Raw genomic sequence first — 20,727 nt, forward strand, 5'->3', positions numbered from 1 at the left:
CCTCCTCCCCGTAGCACACCCGATAGCTAGTAGGCGCCACCCCAAGCCCCGCCGCCGCTCGGCATGGTCTCGCCGCCATTGCCGCCCGTCGCTTGCCCTCCTCGGCTCTGCTTCGTCCAATCCGACGCTAGGAACGAGTCCCGGTGGTCGTGTGTCTGCTCTAGCTTCAAGAAATCGAACCCTCGTCGTCACGTCGTGCTTTCCCTCTTTTGCCGCCGCCGACGAACACCGCCGCAATCCGCCGCCGTCGGAAGGGCGACACGGCGGAGCGCCAGTGCCGGCACGTCGACGCGAAGCTCGGGTGGCTCGACCACCCGAGCCTATCTAGGACGAGCACGAGCATGTCCAACGGGAGAGACGACCAGTCCATCTGCTTCCGCTTCTTTTTCGCCGGCCTGGCTGGTGTTCCACACGCGAGAGTTCGTGCGTGCGTGCGTGCGTGTCCGCGATGGCCTGCACGGCGTAATATAGGTCGGCTTCCGCTTGTAGTTTTTGTTAGTTTGCTATCCAATCTCCAAATAGATGCATACTGGAGTACTAGTACAATTAATTTTGATGTCGTGTAGGAATTCATGTTTCCTTTTCCTGATCTACAGGCCGGTGCAGATTATAATTGGTAGGAGTTACTGATTGTAGGTCTTAGGTGTGCATACTTCTTCGCTTCTTTATCTCTTGTAGACTTGTACTACTATTAAATCGCTTCTTTATCTCGGATGATTTGGAACAGAAATCACGAGACAACACTTGTAGGATTTCTAAAACACTGCACAAATTCGTATACCGAAAGATCGATCGGCCAGTCGTCCGTCGAAATCATGGAGGAGGCAGTCAACGCATCTGCCGCTCTGGATCCCAAGCTTGCTCCTCTGCTGCTGTTCGGCCACGGCGACGCCACGTTCCTGTACAGCGTGCCGAAGAGAGCGCTGCTGCCAATGCCAACGCCAACGAGGGTGGGCGACGGCGGCGTCGACGACATGATGAGAGGCCACCGCTGGTGGACCACGGCGCAGGGCTGGTTGCTCATGGCGCGCCGCGGCTCGCCGTGCACATTCTTATGGGACCCTTTCACCGGCCGCCGTGCCGGGCTGCCCCCCGACCACGACGGCACCGTCCTCGCCGCCGAAGGCAGCCATCGCCGGAGGTGCCTCCTGTCATGCTGCGGTCCCATGGACCCGACCAGCTGCACCGTGCTCGTCATCGACCTCGCCTACCCGGAGCTCTGGTATTGCCGCCCCGGCGACAACCAGTGGGTGAAGCTCCATCAACATCCGTACCAGTACCGCAACCCTGCCCACCGTGACGCCATCATCTGGGGATTACGCCAGCTTACGGCGATCGACGGCAAGTTCTACACCGAAGAACTCTCTGGCATTGTCGGCGTCCTCGAGTTCTCGCCGGAGGTGGCGTTCACCAAGATCGCCGTACACGACGTCGATAGGAGACCGGCGGTGTACAAGAAACGTACTACTAGCTTCGTGGAATCAAACGGGGAGCTGCACTCCGTTGTCTTCTCTCACCCGATCGGATGTGACCGGATTGTCGCGCGTGTAGGCGTTTACAGGTTGAGCATTAATCCGACGACAACGCAGGAGCAAAGATCAGCAGCGTGGGTGAAGGTGGATTCGCTAGGTGGTAGAGCGTTCTTCGTTGAGATTGGCAGTTTTGGAGCGTCATTTGATGCAGAGGGAACATGCTTGAGAGGGAATTGTGTCTACTACTCGGGGTTCAATGGAAAAGTATTGTGTGTATACGACATGGAACGAGGAACTACGGCTGTAATCAATCCCGGCGCACATCTTCCGTATCACCAGTTGTAGCGCCCGTTCCGTCGTGGCGCCTAGCGGGAAAATTATCTCTTAAAAACCCTAATTGCGAAATTTGTTTCCTTGCTCGTTGTGTAGTGTCCGTGCCATCTCAGATCTCAAATCCCCGATCTATCATCGAGTTCAATTCCGAATCCAAATCCTTCCAAATCAAATTCCTCCGCAAAAGTCTAGTTTGCCTCCCCCGGGGTCGATGGGCCGAATCCCTCTCGGCCCATCTCCCCCTCCCTCCCGGCGCTCTCTCCCTTTCTCTCTCGCTCTCTCTCCCTCCTCTCCCTCCGCTCCGCTCCGCCCGCGCGCTGCACGCGCGAGCGCGTGAGCCGCGCCGAGCGCTCCCCCTCCGCTCTGCCCGCATGCGCGTGAGCCGCCCGCGCCGAGCGCCCCTCCCCCTCCGCTCTGCCCGCGCGCGTGCGCGTGAGCCGCCCGCGCCGAGCCGAGCCCTCCTCTTCGCTCCCTCGCTGCCGCTCCCCGCGCTCGTTCGCGCGCGCGCCCGCGTGGTTGCCGCCCGTGCCGCGCCGTCTACGCCGTCCGCGTCACCCGGTCCCGCTGCCCTGCCGCCTGCAGCCGCGCCGCCGCTCGGCCCCGCAGCCAGCGCGCGTGCCCGAGCCGCGCCGCTCCATCCGCCGCGCCTCCCGTTGCAAGCCGCGCGCGCGTGCCGAGTGGCCGACCGCCTGGTCGCCGCCGTCGTCAGCGCCTGCCCACGCCTGTCGCCCGTGTCGCCGCTCCACTCCAAACCGCCCCGCCGTCATCGCCGTCGTCATCGCCTCGGCCCCGCCACTCCGCGCGCAAGCCGCCAAGGAACGGAGGCAGAGCCCTCCTCCCTCTGCCGCGACGCCCCCGCTCCCCTCCTCCTTTTCCCAAAGAAGAAAGGGGCGAGCCCCCCCTTTCTCTCCCTCCTTTTTCCCCTTTTCCTCCCGCCGGCGTCATCCTCCCTCCGCCCTGTCGCCGATTGGACGCGAGTGCCGAGCGCCAGCTCGCGCCTTGACCGCCCAAGTCGGTTTCCAAACCGACATTGCCGCCCTTTAAGGCCCCGGGCGCCCTCCCTCTCTTCTCCTCCCATCGCCTCCACTCCATTGTTGCTGCCCCTCTGTTTCGCTGTCGCCGTTCGTCGTTGCGCGCGTCGGAGGAACCGGCACAAGCGAGGACGCGGAAGGGGACTCCGGGCGCTCGTCTTCCTCCTCTTCCCCGGCCCGAGGCCGGAGAGATTACTCTCGCGCCGTCGGCCTCTCGTCACAGCGCCCCTCCTCATCTCGGTAGTGCCTCCCTCCGTTCTTCCTCCTCGCTCCATCTCCCCCCCTTAGTTTTCGGTAGTAGCTCGAGTAGCCTCCCCGTAGCTAGCCGGCGCCGCCCCGACCGTTGCCGTCGCTCGCTGTGTGCTGGCCGCCGTCGCCGCCCGAGCTCCGTAGCACCCGCTCGTCGCCGGCCTCGCTCGGCGTAGCTCCGCCCAATCCGACGCTAGCAACGGATTCCCGTGGCCGCGTAGATGCTCTCACCGCCGGGATTTGGCCCCTCGTGACCTCGTCGCCGTTTCCCCCTTTTCTTTCCGCCGGGTGCCGCCGCCGCAATCCGCCGCCGACGGACTCCCTCCGGCGAATCCGAGCCGTTAGCTCGCTCCCTCTCACTCTCCCTCGTCATCCCGGTGTACGCCCCGTCGCCCCTCATCATCGCAAGGCGTCCCCGAGAAACCGCCACCGCCCGCCGTCCATTCGCGGCCGACGCCTTCGTCTTCCTCCCGCCAGCCCACGTGGCAGCCACGTAGGCGCCACGTCGGCGCCAGCTCGACCGAGGTCGGGTCGGGCCGACCCCGGTCAGCCCCTCCCGTGCGCACGTTCTACCGCGAGCCGTGAGGCTGCGCGTGGGCCCGCCGCATCCGTTCCTCCGCGAACCGCGCGCGTGCACCGCGTCCCAGCCCCGCCCGCGCGCGCGCGCCGCGTGCTCGCTCCGCACGGTGAACGGAGTCACCGACAAGTGGGTCCCACCCGGGACCACGCGCGGTGAGCCCGGTCCACCGGCTCTCTCTCTCTCCTCCCTCCCGCGCGAGCGCGCGCCTTGGGCCGGCCGGCCCATTTAGCTCGGCCAGACCGCCCCAATTCTCTCGGGCCGCGCCCTAGCCGCCCGAGAAAAGTCTATATTCCCTCCCTCTTTTCTTTTCTTTTATTTTCTTTTCAAAAAGGATTTAATTAAATCCTTTTCCTTTAGACCAAAAATCCAATAATCTTAGAAATTCAATATCTTCCCAACCATAAATCCGTTTGACTCCGTTCAACTTCCAAAATTCCTCAAATCTCGAGATCTATCTAATGGCACGCTTAGAGGTCATTAATAGGGCTTTATTTTCGCCGTTTGTTGAGTTGTCCCGTTTCGCGTGTAGTTTCGGAGCCCGAAGACCCGCAGTGCGAGGATTTCGAGGATCAAGCTCCAGATCTCGAGCAAGGCAAGCCACCTTTGAACATCTTGAGCCTATATTTGAAATTTAATTATGTTGCTTGAAAAATATTATGCATTGATAGGACCGCACTTAATCTGTTTGTCCCGTCTGCAAGGCAGATTGGCGGACCTACCTAGTTTGTTGCATTTGATCCTTCCTTTGTTAATTGTTATATCATGTCCCCTTGTATCCATCTAGTTGTGTCTCGATATTCGTGCACCCTGTGCGAGTATCGACGGACGCCTTCAAACTTAAAATTTGAATAACAACTTGGGTAAAACTTGGGTTTTACAAAAGACTTGGAAAACCCGGCACCTGGGTCGGTGCTTGCGAACTAAATGAATTTCCAAAACCGCGGACCGGGGAACGTACCGGGAGTACGGTTTCCCGCTCTTGCACTTAAGGACCGTTTCCTTGGAATTTCATCCAAACATAAGACAAGTACGACCATATGGGTGGAATGGGACACCCCTAGCTGAGTAACTAGCTTATCAGGGGAGCCTTGATGCCGAGAGACATGTGGATTCGCCGAGGTGGTGTCGGGGAGGACTCTGGGCTTCCTGGCACAGTATGGTCTGGGACCTAACCTGTTGTTGGTCTGGGACCCCTCTCGTCGGCATATGGTAAACCTGTGTCGGCTTTGGAAATGCCTTGTTATGAAAGCTTGGAGGTCTCCCGATGTGGCTGATTCCCACGGGCTGGGTGATCCGGGTTAGTAATGTCGTGTGGGTAAAGTGTACCCCCTCTGCAGAGGTTAACAAACTGTTCGAACAGCCGTGCCCACGGTCATGGGCGGATGTGAGGTGATTCCTAGCGTAGTTTTGTTTGACTACTGCTTGTGAAATTACGGTTGTGGAAAGGGGTTCGATGTTTGAAAAATCTGCAGCTGATGGGATCAGCTAGGCCCGGGTGGCCGTTTGAAAGTTGTTGGCCCGGGTGGCCGTTTGAAAAACTGTTGGCCGGGTGCCAACCTTGATTCAATTCTAAAGACTGATACATTGCACATACTCCGAGCGGACGAGACGCACTGTCTCATCCGTGTCGTTTGAGAAGCACTCACTTAGTTGTTTTTAGAAAAGAGTTCAAATAAAATCAATTGCAAAAACAACAGCCTTTCCTCGAAGCCTGCATTAAACACTTATTTCCCATGGCTTGTTGAGTACTCCCGTACTCACCCTTGCTCTATATAAATAATCCTCCCCCCCCAGTTGCTGAAGAAGATGAAGCGGAAGCTGCTGATGAGTAGTTCTTCCAGGAGCAAGCCGGCTACGATGAGTTTTAGGGTTTCGGCCTAGTTCCCAAGTCGCGCCTGTGTTGTTTGGTCCAAGTCCTGGCTTCCGTTTCCCTTTTGTAATGCAGTTGTGAGCTCGGGATCTGTCCGCAGCCCAACATGACTGTACCTCTACTCTATAATAAAGAGACCTCTGTTGCTGTGATATTCTGTCTCCCTGTGATACCAGCACTGTTTCCTGGGACTGGTATCGAATAACAGGTTAATTTGGAGCGTCACGGGCTAGTTCCGGTCGGGACTAGTTCGGGGCGTGACACCAGTCGCCTCAAGTATTGATGCCAACATTTCCTGCAGGATGTTACGGCAGACCAACTCGAAGTGTTGAAAGCATCTATCAGGTAGGGACAATAATTCTGAAAAATGCTAATGAGGTAAAAGACACTAAGGTAAATAAGGTAAAGAGGGATGTTCAATTTTTCGAGGGTGGTTGTACCTATTTGCCGATTTTTATTCAGAATACGAGAGTGACAAAGCAGAAAGATAAGTTAATAAATCAGAAGAAGAGTAAGAGGTCCATGGCTGGAATACCTCCTTGTCGAGGCGAAGGGGCAAGCAGCCCCAAAACGAAAAACTCATACCGTGGTTGTGGCTTTCCCTTGGAGGCGCTCAAACGTCTCCTGGGTACGAAGAAGTAGGAGTGCACTACATGGAGGATCCAACTTACCTTTTTATGCCAACTCGATGAGTGTGTTTTTAGTTAACTCATTCATTTAGAATATGCAGTAATGTTAGCTCGGCTATATGACGTCTATTAATTTCATTAAGTTTTGGCCACTACTAAGTGATTGGGAGCTCTTTTTCTCTGTAACTTTATGAAACCAAACCTTCTCGTTGCATTAAGAGAATGATTTGGTAAATTTTCTTTGATAAAATAAGTTAGAAAATATTAAAATTAATTATGACCTTTTGTTTTTCCAAATATTTGTTAATTTGGCAATAATTTATTCAAATTCAGTAAAAGAATGTGTTAAAATTTCAAAAATTTTCGTTTGGAGTGGTGCCTACCGAAATTTTCTAGCTTTTTAGAAAGAAAAAATCCTGCTTATACCCGGTTTTAGAATTGAGGGCCGCAATTGAAACTCGACCTCCTCCATAAGAGACGGAAGTGGACTTTTCCAACTGAAAAGCATTTCCTGCCTGAAACCGGAGAGTGAGAGTCAGAGACTCGTTGTTCTAAAAAAAAGTTCTGAAAAAAAAGTGAGAGACCCTCAATCCCTCCCCAACCGGAACACCCACTCCGACGAGAACGACATGGACGCCGGCGGCGAGGAGGAGAAGCAGGAGCGCCACCGGGTTGATGGTGCTTCGCCTTCCATGGTCGCCCTCCGCTCCGACGTCCTCCACGCCGTACGGCACCGCACCGCCGTCTCTCTCCCTCTCTCTCTCTCCATCCATCGGCCGGCTCCCCGCCTGCACGCCGGTAGCTGACGTGTTTTGGTTTTTCTTTTCTTTTCTTTTTTTATGCGGGGTTGGCTGCCGGACGACGCGCTGCTGGCCGAGACGCGCGCCGCGGATCGACGGGTCGTGTTACTCTTATTGCTCAGAAAATTAGGTTTGCCCGTTGCTGTTCTTATGGCTGTAGGCAACTCAAGTCTATGTGGGGATAAATTTTGTGACAACTCAAGTCTTTGCTACGATTCGTTTGCCTAAACGAACAGGTGTAATTGGGCTTGTAGAAAAGCAATATGCCAATATAGATTCCTAAGGATCACAATTCACAACTTCCCAACCAATATAAAAATTTCTGCACCCTCGTCACCAAGGATAAAACCCAATGTGAACTAATGTGAAGGAAAGTCGAGATATAGAACTTCATTAGAGCGTAAATAGTATCCTTTGGTTCCAGACATCAACACATGCCCTTTTAGCTGGTCGCATATATCTTCCGTGCTGCTCTCCGCATTTGTTCTGTATCTAATGTTTCAGTTACTAGCAAGTTTGATAAGAATCATTGCTTCCTCTGAAAGTAATTATTTTTCATGTATCAAGAATTGCTGACGCTGAAGAGAATTTGGGTGAGGTTGAAGTGCGTGAGGCCCATATAGCCAAATCCTTGTACTTCATAAGGGTTGGGGAGAAGGTATAAATCTGTATATCTCTATACTTTACCCTGTGACCTGGTTGACAAAGTACATGCTCGAAATTTAGCTACTTCAGTGACAGGGGACCTCCTGTTGCAGGTCCTTGGAGGGAAGTCTCATAATCAGGACACTTCTGAATTGGTCACACTGGTATGAAAGAGTTTCATCTATCATGTCAAGTTAAATCAGGGAAATCTTGTAAATCGCGTCTTGGAAAAACTAAAGATTTGCAGTCGGAGTGGTCCAAAAACAAATTTCCTTTGTATGCTTATGCTGCTGCTTTTATGTTCCTAGTCATGCAAGAATATGATAAAAGATCACATGGTATTGACTTCCTCAATCGGGACTTTGTTGTCCGAGGTAAATTGATATACATGCTCGGTGTCTGTATGAAGTGCATGGCAATGCATCCGGAAGCATCAGCTGTTGCCCCAGGTCTTCTTGATATGATCAGATCTAGGTATGCCAAGCCTAAACAAACATTTCCCTGTTAAGGAATTTTATTGGTAAGTTACCATTTTGACATCAAATTTTGTTCTACAGAGCTGTTTGACAACATCCTGAAGCATATGTCAGAAGGTCTGTGTTGTTTGCAGCTTCTTGCATATTGATAGCGCTGCACCTGTTGTATGTCTCATCAGCTCTTATAGAAGGAAATCAGGACATTCTACATACACATATGGGTTCTTCATGTTGCAGAAGCTGATCCTGATACAGAATGCACATATCAGTATGTATTTTGGTCACTATTGGGGGGGGGGGGGGGAATTATAGTACAATAGGCTCAGCACATAATACTAACAGGGTTATTTTTCAACCAACAAAGTACAGGTTTTCAGGGTAAACTTTATATCAAATTCATTTGCGTCGCCTTTAATTTTATCCTGAAGGAAGAGTGCTTTCACCCTGAGATGATTCACCATCTGAAAAATAAAAAGCTAATAACTCCCACCTTATGCTTTAGTTTCCTGTGACATACTTCTTTCTATCATTCCTTTAAGTCTTCTACTTCAACCAGTGATCCAGCTCTTTTCAGTAATGTGTAGAGAAAATTCGGACTCTTTTTTTTCAAAAAAAAAAACGTATAATGAGAAACCATTTCAGTACGCTGGAACTCAGTAACTTCTCACAATGTCATCTAACTCCTCCATTGGCATGTCTGTCTCCTTGCAGGCCATTATGACCTGTTTGCAACTTCGTTCTGAGATCTTCAGACATCACAAGCACTGAATCGGTGGATCACAGCATGGCCAGCAGCTGCAGGTCTCTGCCTTTTAAGCTTGATACCATCAATGTACTGGATTAGAAATATAAATCGATCAATGTATTTGGGATTCAGAGTGCTACATTTTTCGTCATTTATACATAGAACATGAATTCCCAACATGAATTGATTTATGTGAAACGTCTGTTCCAGATTACTACTATGTTTGAAAACTTTGAACTGATTAGTTGAGCAAAAGAAAATTACTACATGTGAACGGGTCTTGCAGGGCGAGAGGAGGAGGAGGAAGGTGCATGCTCCATGGTGACCACCAGCCACAGGACAGGGCACTCCCGGAGCGTTGGATTAGCCGCGAGGGACGATCCAACGGCCGAGATGCGTCTGGTGCAGGTATTTAAGCGCAATGCTGCTTTTCCTTGCGCTTGGCTGGCTGCACAACCACTTTTCTGCTTCTCCCTCTCTCACACATTCTCATCTCAAGAGCAGTAGCGGCGAAAGATGAAGGACAAATGTTATATCGAATTCCGTCTGCATTGCCTTTGATTTTAGTTTGAAAGAATGGATAATTTCACTGTGATATGATTCACAATCTGAAAAATAAAGAGCTAATGTCACTCATCATATGCTTTAGTTTTCAGTAACCTACTCCTTCCTCTCATTCCTTTAGTCTAATATTATACTCATTCAGTGATCCAGATCTTTTCAGCAATTTGTAAAGAAAAACAGGACTTCTTTTTATCGTATAAAGAGAAACCAATCAAGCTGGAAACTCAATAACATTTTACAGTGTCATCTGACTCTTCCATTGGCATGTTTGTCTTGTAGATGGGTATGTGCTGCCTGCGGCTCCATTCTGAGATGGCCCTTCAGACATCACGAGCACTGGAATCGGCGGATCACAGCAAAGCCAGCGGAAGCAGGTCTCTCTACCTTCTAAGCTTGATAATATCATCATACCATTTTGCGAACATGATGTGAATCGATGTACTAGATTAAGTTGTAAATAAACATATACTTATCTTGCCATGTAAATTCCTGCTCAGCTAGTTCTGCTTAGGCTTGATCATATCGTATTACAGGCAGGGGCGGATCCAGGAACAAAAGATTGGGGGAGTTCAATTACACAGTTTCTTCAACCTTGAGCCATTTAGGGACTTTTTAGTTTATCATTTATGGTGAAAAAATCGAACGGGGTACTCCGGAGGGTATCCATGGGTTTTGTGGGTGTAGGGGGGACTTGAGTCCCCCCTGCACCCACGTTGGATCCGCCCCTGATTACAGGATTTTTTTTTTAATCTGAGATTTGAAATACTAGAATTTTCGTCAGTCATACAAAAGAACATGATCGTGTTGAAATTGTATGGAAGTCATCCTGATCCAGCTTGTGTGTGAAAATTATACGAAGCTTCTACTCTGTCAAAAGAAAGAAAAAAAATAAACTCCTAGCTACGAATCTAGACATATTGTAGGTGGGATTGGTTTTTTTTTTAAGGGTAGTTGAAAATTTACATGTGGATGGATCATGCAGGGGGAGGGATCCGTGGGGACCACCAGCCACAGGATGGGGGCACTCCTCGAGCGTTGGATCAGCCGCGAGGGACGAACCGACGGAGGAGATACGTCCGTGCAGGGGGAGCGATCTGTGGGGACCACCAGCCACAGGATGGGGGCACTCCTCGACGTTGGATCAGCCGTCGACGATCCAGGTATTTAAGCACAACTATTTGCGCTTCGCAGCACAACCACTTTTCCGCATCTCTCCTCTCTCTCTCTCTCTCGGGGGTGTCAAGAGCGCAGCGGCGAAAGGTGGGAGGTGAGATCTCTCTCTCACTTCATCCTCCCCTCCTCTTCTGTGGTTTCGTCCGCCGCCTCCATCCCTAAACCCTACTTCTCCGAAAGCGCCGTGAGATTCTTCTCCCTACTCTTCTTCGATCTTGCTCCATTGGTGGTGGTGATGTTTGTTTGCTTGGTGTTTCGTGTCGCGGTCCTCTCGTTCTTGTCTTCGCTGAGTGGCATTGATCGAGCGGCACCGCGCGTCGAACTCTTGCTTGAATCTGGAGGCGTTTCGTCGATCCTTTTGTTTTTCGTTTCGTGTTCTTGGCTTCTTGTACCCGTGATGTTGACATGTTGTTGCCTGATGCATTTGAGGCGTGGTTTTCTTAGAGTTGGATGAGGAGGTTGACGAGCACCGAAGCTTCATGGTGATCTCGTTCGCCTCTCCTCAGAACACGTTGGTCTTGATCTTGCCTTCCGTTTCTCTATTTCTACCAGTGCAAGCTCGAGAAATTAAACCACATCAATTCGTTTTTCCATTGGTGGTGGTGTTTGTTTGCTTGGTGTTTCGTGTCGCGGTTCTCTCGTTCTTATCTTCGCTGAGTGGCATTGATCGAGCGACATCCGAAATCTTGCTTGAATCTGGAGGCGTCTCGTCATCCGAAACTTGAACCTCTTTACCGCCCTCTGATCCTCTCTATTTTTTTTCGTGTTCTTGGCTTCCTGTACCCGTGATGTTGTTGCTTGATGCATTTGAGGCGTGGTTTTTTTTGGAGTCGGATGAGGAGGTTGACGAGCACCGGAACTTCATGGTGGTCTCCGTTCGCCTCTCTCCCATCGGAACTTCATGGAGGTTGATCTTGATGGTTCCTGGCGCGACCAGTGCGTGCGCGAGAAGTTAGACGCCATGAATTCGTTTCTCTTCTCTGCTTTTTTTTTTCGCTTCTGTTTTGGTGTGTTGCGGAGGTGTCACTTTCTGAATTTGTATCAACCAAATTATTTTTGCTGTTCCTGATGCAATACGTTATACGCCCGTCTTCCTTACGACTGATCAAGTAGCACCGCGCCTTGTTCTCTTCTCGTCTCGAATCTTAAGGCGTTTCGGAATCCGAATTTTCTACGATTTTTCTTGGCCGTGTTTGGTATCGCGGTTCTCTGGTTCGATCATGTCTTCGCTGTGTGGCATTTGATCGAGCAGCAACCGCGTCTCGACCTCTCTTTGAATCTTGAGGCGTTTCGGCACCCGAAACTTGGGGCAAGGTTCACAGCGGTTTGATCTTTTTTTTTTCCCTCTTGTTCTTGGTTTCCCGTACCCGTGCTTTTGTTGCTTTGATGGTTTTGAAGTTTGAGGTTGGGTGTGGTTTTCTTCGAGTTGGAGGAGAAGGTTGATGAGCGCCGAAGCTTCATGGTGATCTCCGTTCGCTTCTCTCCTTGGAACACGTTGGTCTTGATCTTGCTGTGTGTGTCTCAAAGACTACACCAGTGCGTGCGCGAAGAATTCGTTTGTCTTCTCTGCTTGTATTTTTCAGTTTGTTCTGTTAATTTTGGTGTGTTGCGGGAGTTCAGTTTCTGAGAATTTATTAACCAGATGCCGCCATCGGCCTTCTTGTTCTTTTGGCTGTTCCTGATGCAGGATGCTTTTTCTCTATGTGTCTCTCTGACGTGTTCTCTTGGTTTAGTTTCTGTTTGGAAAGAACTCCATGTTCTGTTCATACAATGATTTCTGCATGTGTAGCTTGGTTAAACTGCTTGTTGTTTTTTTCCCTTTTCGATGAGAAATCTTCTGACTCTTTGCATATCAAAGAAGCTTTCATCTCTTGAATCTTAGATTTGGGATCCTTCTAAGCCCAACGGTTTTGGTTCTGCGAGATTGTACAATTTCTTCATGTTTGTTACCTATATTTTACTTCTCGGTGACGCTGTCATGTTGTATTCTCCTTGCTGAATTCTACTATAAGTGCACGCTGCTGTCTCTGTTTTTCTTCTTCTGTTCACTTCATACTCTGTTTCGAATTATTGAAGTTTTAATACACCAAAGAGGTGGCCATATCGGGAGGAAATTTATTGTCCTTGTACAATACGCCTTTTCTGTTTGTTTCCTCTTCATTTCACTTTGGAATTTGGTGTTATGATTTGTGTCAGAAAAGCTTATATGGCGTTCTTACAAAACCTTGTATGCATTTTGTTCACAGTAATATTTTATTTTAATTCTTCCTTGCTTGATTCTTGTATAAGATATAAGATTAATGTGTATAATTACTGCAGCATTGCAACTGAAGATTGATGATCTCATGTTATATGTCTCAAAAATGCATTTAGGGGCCCTGATAAATAGTGTCATATCATGTTATGTCTAGTTGACTCCTTTTCGTGTTTTTACGAAAGCTCTTATGTATTTAATTGATCTGTAGTGTTTTGTAATTGTATTCACTTTACTCTTTCTCCATATTTGTCAATAAAGTTATTGTATATTTGTATTCATGTTATAAATTTTCAGCAAAACAAAGGTCTGCTATGGGTAACAGCCTTCCTGTAGAATCAAAGTTCACTGATGAAAAAGAGAATGACAGAATTAAGTATGTTGTGTCGTCTATGCAAGGATGGGGTGAGAAAATGGAAGATGCTGTGAGTAAACTTGCAGCCTTTTGTATGACAAAAAAAAGGATAGTTCTGCAAAAATTTCTTACTGATCTGTAAGTAATTGTGTAAAATACTGTGACTGACATATGCCCTCTATATTCTCTAGCATGCAGCTATTCTAAATCTTGATGATACCATGACGTCATTCTTTGGTGTTTATGATGGCCATGGAGGTTTGATCTTCATTCTCCTTTTTTTTTGGTTTCAAATCCTCCATATTGTCGGCATAACTGTTTACATCATGCTTTGTTTGTCTTTGTGTGTCATGTGTTTATCTATGTGCATGTTTCGAGAACTTTACTGTTTATGCTGAAACTTTTACCTGTCAATTTTCAAATAAATATTAAGCTACAGTTCTGGATAATGAGCCAAGTTTGCTAATTAGTACTAATCACCTATGTGCGGTGTGCTTTCTAGGATAACATGAACTGCGTAAACAGAATATTAATTTACGAGGGATAAAACACTGCATGGGTGTGAGTTAATATTAACAGTCATGATAATTAAAAGGATAGCCACTGATGAACATGTTGGTTAATTTATGTGTGGTGCTATTTTTCTTATGATACCTATGAAGTGCTGATCTGCTGTGTTCATCACATTGTTTTGCTTTATAAGCTTCTATATGCACATAGGAGTAATCTTGAGCCACCATTCTGAGTTGTTTATTTTCTATCTCAGGAGCTGAAGTAGCATCATATTGTGCAAAACGATTTCATATTGAGCTTTGCAATCATGAAGACTACGACAGCAATCTAAGTAATGCGATGAGGAGTGCGTTTTACAGGTTATTTTCGCCTAGTCTATATCATTTTGTTGCACTGAATGATGCTGCACTTGCAAATTTGGAATTTCATTGTTCCTGTGTAATTTCTGCAGCATGGATGAGGACCTGCAACTGTCCGATGCTTGGAGGGAGTTAGTTATTCCTCGTAATAATGGATGGATGTATTTTCTCAAGGCTGCAGCTTGTACAAGCATTTGCAAGGTATCTTTTAAACCCTGAACGTCTTTTAATATCCATATATTGAAGGTACTCAAAACTGTATTTGTTGGACAGTGCATATTGTATCTATGAAAAAGGAAATGGAAGAATGTGTGTGATATCGAGACTATTGTTCTTTCTTGAGATGTACTTTGGAGTTGGAAGAGATATGTTTAACCCTAACCTTGACTAATTGCTCCTATTAAAAAAGGTTCAGTTAGTTACATATCAATTGTCTGGTTTACTGCGTTGGAGGCCAACAGGTTCTTAAGTTCACATTGCACCTTGGTTCTTATCATACTGTGGTACTACCCTAAATTGAGGTATTGTTTGCGGCATCTCTTCTATGGTAATCTCTTTCATACACTGGTTTGGCTTTCAGAAATGTTTTTCTTTGTCTGGTGGCTTTGGTGAGCTATTTCTTGCTTGACTTGTATTTCTAACTATGTTGGGATTCCCTATTATGTCCTCCAATTCATTTCTTCTTTTTCCAGGCAACTTATACTGAGCCAGCATATGAAGGGAGCACAGCATGTGTGGTTGTCATCAGAGGTAACCAATTGATTGTTGGACATGCTGGTGATTCTCGTTGTGTACTCTCAAGAAATGGTCAGGTATAGTGACTATTTCCTTTTCGAATTTCTTGTTGGTACCTAATTTGCATGTTCTCTTATTTTGGTGCCTAACATTTGTGCTTGTTTCTGTTGTGTCAAAAGGCCAGTGCATTATCCGTCGATCATAAACCAGACAGTGAGTCTGAAAGAGAGAGAGTTCAGAATGCAGGAGGAGTAGCTGTTGGGCATAGTTATCGTAAAATAATGGGGAGGTGGGTAACCAAGAAACAATGGGGCTTTACTGATTTTAAGGGAAGAGTATCAATCTCAAGATCAATTGGTATAGTCTTGCCTGGATCTGTTTTTCGTTTATTGCAGATAATAGCACCGAAAAAAAACATATTATGTTGTGATTTGCTGATGTGTTTTACCCACTTACATTTCAGGGGACTTTGCTTGCAAGAAGAACGAACGTTTACCTCCTGAAGATCAAATGCTGACATGTAATCCGGACATCCTGACTGTAAGTGCCACTATGTTTGTTTAGTATTTGGTTGAATATGAAGTTTGTGCTGCTTTGTGGGGTCTGATGGAAAATCCCCCTTTCTGCGTCAGATGGACATAACTGATGACATGGAGTTTCTTGTGATAGCAACTGAAGGCCTCTGGTAAATTTTGAACAAAAAATAACTGACAATAATTATTATTTGATCATTTTGATGTCACTAGTACTCTTTGTGATGCTGTTTTCTTTCTCCTGCTGATGCATATATAGTTTCATTTATAGTTGCATACCTACTGTACTATGTTTTTTCCATGCAGGTGCAACATGACAAATCAAAATGTGGTTGATCACACACATGACCGTCTTTTGGTGAGTCCTTTTCTTTTGCTCAGTTTGTCTTCTTGGCAGGACAAGAGATCTCCTACTGTAATAGCAAAAATATTTTGTGTCAAATTCTAGGAAATGACTTCACTCAGGCAATATAAAGCATCCGATTTTTTAAAAAAGAAAAAAACAAGTGCTAATAAGTACACTGTCATCTGCTTTGTGATTGTTCGATTCTTTTGTTGTTAAAACTGCTGTTCCTTTTGCCTTGATCAATATTGCTGTGACTAATATCTTGCATGTTTACGTCAAAAAAATATCTTGCATGCTCGATTGTTTCGTTGTTAAAACTGTTGTTCCTTTTGCTGTGGCCAAATATTGCTGACTTGCTGTGACCAATTAATATCGCTATGCAGGAGGGTGCAGAAGCGCGTGTCATCTGTGAGGAGCTTGTTCAGTTTGGCTTGCCATCGGGCGACAACACGACCGTCATCCTGGTTCTGTTCAAGCCCGGCGCCTACCCTGCTGTTCCGCCGGTCGACACCGACACTGACACTGACAGCCACACCGGCGATGATGTCGACAACAACGACCCCGCCAACGAGGTTGATCCCACTGCCAATGCCGGGTCTGATGACAGCAACACCAGCGATGAGGTCAAGGTCGACGCCACTGCCACTGCCGTCGGCAGCAGCAGTACCACCGCCGTGGCTGCCGACGAAGCCACCGTGGTGTCGTTGTCGACTGCAACCATCACCATTGTGGACAACTACTTCTTCATTAACACCAGCGAGGAGGTTGATCCCACTGCCAATGCCGGGTCTGACGACAGCAACACCGGCGACGAGGTCAAGGTCGACGCCACTGCCAGTTCCGGTCTTTCCGATTGGGAACTTATATATTCTGAATTCTGATCCTGTTAGTGGTAGACGAGTAATAGCACCGACCCGTTGATAGTAGTAGTTTGGTTGTGCTACTTTGCTAGACTGAGACACCTTGAATTAATTGTTTACGAATCATCTCTAGCCTTTTTAGTTCTGAAGGTGATTGATCTAGTGATGCTTTTGTTGATCTTCATTTTGAATCTCTGTGCATGGTAGTGGTTTATGAACTACTAGTAGTATTTTTCCCAGTTTCCTTTTGACCAAAGTTTTCTTCATTCTTCTAGTCTCTGTGACTGTGATACTCAAAATCTTTTCTCGGGAATCTGTAACTAGGATTAAGGCACGAAAATTTTCTCTCCTTTTTTTCAAGAGATATCCTGAATTTGCGACCTCTCTCTTCCGCCTTCCCCGCGCGGGGGGTAAAAAAAAACAGAAAGTTAGAAAAAATTATGTATAAAAAATTTGAATTCAAATTCAAATTTGAATCAGGTATGTAAACTTTTGACTTATAAACTTTGGATCTATAAAGTTTAGATGTATAGAAATACTATATATAGAAAATATTTGAATTCAAATTCAAATTTGAATCGGGTATATAAACTTTAGGTCTATAAACTTTAGATGTATAGAAATACTATATATGAAAAATATTTGAATTTAAATTCAAATTTAAATCAGATCTAATTCAAATTTAAATTTGAATCGGATATATGAACTTTAGGTCTATGAACTTTAGGTGTATAAACTTTAGATGTATAGAAATACTATATATAAAAATATTTGAATTCAAATTCAAATTTGAATCGGATATATAAACTTTTAGCAAAAAAAACTTTAGATATGTAAACTTGAGGTGTATAAACTTTAGGTGTATAAATTTACTAAAATAGGAAAGTAATATGGTGAAAAAAAAAATAAATTAGGTGGAGGGAGGGAGGGAGAGGAGGGGGAAATCTAATCGCCCTGGGCGATCGCTCAGTAGCATTTCCGTTCCCCGCGTTCACTTGCCCACCCGTCCGCTTGATCGTGCGGGAAACCAACAGGCAACAGCGATGCAGGAGGGAGTTCTATGTATTGGGTACTGTTGAATTTGATTCCAAAATTGAATCTCAAAATTCAGGTTTCCAATTAAATATCCCTTCCTATGAATCCTTGCCATCTACTTCTCCCAATTCCAAAAATATCGAATTCATATTCACGCTCCCATCGGATGGCCTAATCAGTCAAAGAAAAAGCCAAATGTTAAATTTTCAAACTTAATTTTAAGATATTTTCAACGTAGTTTCTTTTTCACCATTGGTTTTTAAGTCATAAAAACACGTATATAAAAGTTTTATCTATAAATTCATTTTTATTTCCTAATAAGCCGTAGGAAAAAAGCCAACCGATGGGGACCTCAGTTTACCTTCTTGACTCCTTGTTGAACCCTTGAGTTCAAATATCCAATTTGAATTCAAGTCCAAATCAAACCAGACCCCAAATTTCTTCAAATAATTTCCTGGAAAATGGTCAAACATTTTCCCCTCTGGTGGGCTGCCTCTCCTTTCTTTTTAGATAATGGAAATGGATTGCATCTCCGGCTTCTGTCATAAGACACACAGCCATAAATTTAATAGTAATAAAAATGTAAGATAAAAGTAAATCAAAATGAGAAATAAGGTGATGGGACAAATCCCCAACTCCCCTTTATTATTGACTAATGTTAAACCACATAAAATATTTTAGCTAGCAATTCTTATGAAACTACGCCACCCATAGTGGAATAAGAGACCCTTGGCTACCGATTCCAAGAGTGTAGCACCATTGCGCATAGTATCCTGCTCCTCTTGTGGTAGCATTGTAGACCATAAGTGGAGCCAGTAGGAAGACATGAAGATAACCTGCATAGGGTTAGATAATTGTTTACCATTAAAAACTTTATCATTGCGACAACGCCAAATTGACCAACATACAGCGCTAGCTCCAATTAGAATCATCTTCTTAATGGACCTAGATACCCCTCTAAGCCAATTATCGAAAATGTTTTTGGCGTTACGGGGTGGGGGGATATTAAAAACAAAAAACACACATCTCCAAAAACAAACTGAGCAACATGACACTCAAAGAAAAGATGTTGGATTGTCTCTTGTGTATAGCAGAAAGAACAATGTTTGTCTCCGCCCCCTCCAATTTTCTTTTACCCAGGTTATCTTTCGTTAGAAATACTTTCTTGTGAAGAAACTACATAAAGACCTTGATCTCCAGTGGAATTTTCAAGTCCCACAGAATTCTCTTTTTGATCCGAACATTACAGTTCATGATCGCGACATACATAGATTTGACGGAAAATTGACCATTCTTATAGAGCGACCATACAAAGCAGTCCTTTTCATTTGACAGAGTTATATTAGCTAGCCTGAGGATCAAATCGTTCCACTCGATTAGCTAGCCTCTCCTTTCTATGTGGAAAAAGTACATTGAAGGTCCCTCGACTTGTCATCGAGTTACAAAATCATCCCTCACCCGTAAAATCAGATATATGACATCCTTCAACTTACAAAATCGTTCATTTTAGATCCTTTAGTAGTTTTGTTCTGGTTTTATTTGACATGGCGGCTGAGTCAGCGTGGGACCCACGTGAGCCCCACATTTCTGGATGCCACGTCTCTTCCTCACCAGTCAACGAGGTTTTTTCCTATATGCCATTAAGAAAGATGGTGCCTGCTTCTGTGCCACTAAAAAGTTTAAGCCTCCCTCTCTGCCATCGTTAAACTTTATCGTGCCCTCCACACTATTCCGTCTGTTTTTGTTGTAACGGTGGGTAATGGCGCAGTAAAATGACTTAGTTGCCCTTTGGTCCAATATGCTCTCTCCTAGCACTCTCCTCTCTCCCCTCAGATGCAGCAGCAGCAGCCAAGGAGCGGAGGGGAGAAGACGGCGGCACTGCGACAGCGACGGGGCGCTGCGACGACGACGATGACGACGGGGGCAGCGCTGCGACGGCGGCGGCGGCGGCATTGCTGCGACGACGACGGTGGCGGCATCGCTGCGCGACGAAGACGGCGGCAACAACGCTGCGACGACGACGACGACGAAGACGGGGGCGGCGCTGCGACGACAGCGGCGGCGGCAGTGCTGCGCGACGACGGGGGCGGCAGCGCTGCGACAACAACGACGACGACCAACACAACTATGGCTGCGAGGACTATTGATACTTGCTACTGGTGTTCATGACTGTTGATGCTTGCTACTAGTAATGCTTGCTACTAGTGATGCCAGGACCAGCACAACGACGGCCGACGGCGGCGAGGACTATTGATGCTTGCTACTAGTGATGCCAGCGACCTCGCCTGATCAGCCGCGCGGCACATCCAGGAAGCCATCAGACCCACCCAGCTCGACCGAAAAAATTCGCAAGAACCACAGCTCACAGCCACAGGACCAAGTGTCCGTCCTAATTTCCGCGAAGACGAGTGCGAGAGATTGCTTACTCGGGCCGCCGAAGGGGATGGGTCCGGGGTTGAGCCCGGCGGCGATGCTCGGCGGCGGCTGGACGTGGAGCACGACGAGCGCGCCGTCAGGGCGGAGGCGGAGGTTGTCGGCCGGAGGTCCTCGCCGCTCGTGTTGACGCCGGCTTGCATCTGCGTCAGCGGCGGAGGCGGAGCCGCCACCGCAACGTGGACTGGTTCGTTGAACTCCATGCGGATCCACGGCATGGTGAAGCTGGAGGAGCCGGTTGGACCGAGGTTGAGGAACAGCGCACCGACGACGAGGATCAGGACGACGACGACCGGGCCGAGGCGACGGCGGCGCGGTGCCCCAGCTGGGCGGCGGCCTGACCGCCTGAGGGAGAAGAGGGGAATCGAGGGAGAAGACTGAGTGAAAGGGCAAGAGCGACATTTTTTCTACCCGGGCCCATATGTCAGAGCTGCCAAATAGTTAAATCTAAACGGAATAGCAACGGAACGGTGTGGAGGGCGCGATAAAATTCGACAATGGTATAAAGGGAGGGCTCAAATATTTTAGTGGCACAGGGACATATAGGGCCATTTTGGTTTGATGCCAATTCTTGCCCTACCAATTCTTTGGTAGTTTTGAATAGTACATGTTAGCATTTTGGATTGGAGCCAAATTTTGCCAAATCAATAGAGTGGAGCCAAATCTGTACTATAAAAAATTTGTTAGTGCCAAAATGTGCCTAAGGTTTGGTACTACCAATATTTTGGTAGGGTTTC

At 47.1% G+C, this 20,727-nt stretch overlaps 1 protein-coding gene and 1 long non-coding RNA gene across 9 annotated transcripts; one reads left to right on the plus strand and one right to left on the minus strand.

The window, feature by feature from the left end:
* The first annotated feature begins 6,694 nt into the window (after positions 1-6,694).
* On the plus strand, positions 6,695-16,706 carry LOC9271361 (probable protein phosphatase 2C 19). 8 transcript variants are annotated; one of them, XM_066307296.1, is made up of 20 exons: positions 6,695-6,889; positions 7,532-7,622; positions 7,706-7,773; positions 8,019-8,083; positions 8,167-8,202; positions 8,274-8,353; positions 8,797-8,886; positions 9,117-9,238; positions 9,674-9,768; positions 10,377-10,554; positions 13,119-13,246; positions 13,368-13,434; positions 13,943-14,048; positions 14,141-14,249; positions 14,741-14,860; positions 14,963-15,140; positions 15,247-15,323; positions 15,416-15,468; positions 15,623-15,674; positions 16,046-16,706. In XM_066307296.1, exons 10-20 carry the CDS (start codon positions 10,410-10,412, stop codon positions 16,541-16,543), a joined length of 1,533 nt encoding a protein of 510 aa, XP_066163393.1. In that variant the 5' UTR covers positions 6,695-6,889; positions 7,532-7,622; positions 7,706-7,773; positions 8,019-8,083; positions 8,167-8,202; positions 8,274-8,353; positions 8,797-8,886; positions 9,117-9,238; positions 9,674-9,768; positions 10,377-10,409; the 3' UTR covers positions 16,544-16,706. The 8 variants fall into 8 exon arrangements, with proteins under 8 accessions (XP_066163393.1, XP_025878453.1, XP_025878448.1 ...); XM_026022668.2 differs by having other exon boundaries at positions 7,723-7,773; XM_066307298.1 differs by having other exon boundaries at positions 6,742-6,962; positions 7,723-7,773.
* An 872-nt stretch (positions 16,707-17,578) lies between these two features.
* On the minus strand, positions 17,579-20,381 carry LOC107277629 (uncharacterized). The gene is made up of 3 exons (XR_010739186.1): positions 19,984-20,381; positions 17,919-18,393; positions 17,579-17,728 (listed from the first exon to the last, which is right to left on the minus strand). It is a non-coding gene; the product is annotated as an uncharacterized lncRNA (long non-coding RNA).
* Positions 20,382-20,727: the final 346 nt, after the last annotated feature.

Source organism: Oryza sativa, chromosome 2, assembly GCF_034140825.1.
Source record: "Oryza sativa Japonica Group chromosome 2, ASM3414082v1".
Taxonomy (NCBI): Eukaryota; Viridiplantae; Streptophyta; class Magnoliopsida; order Poales; family Poaceae; genus Oryza; species Oryza sativa.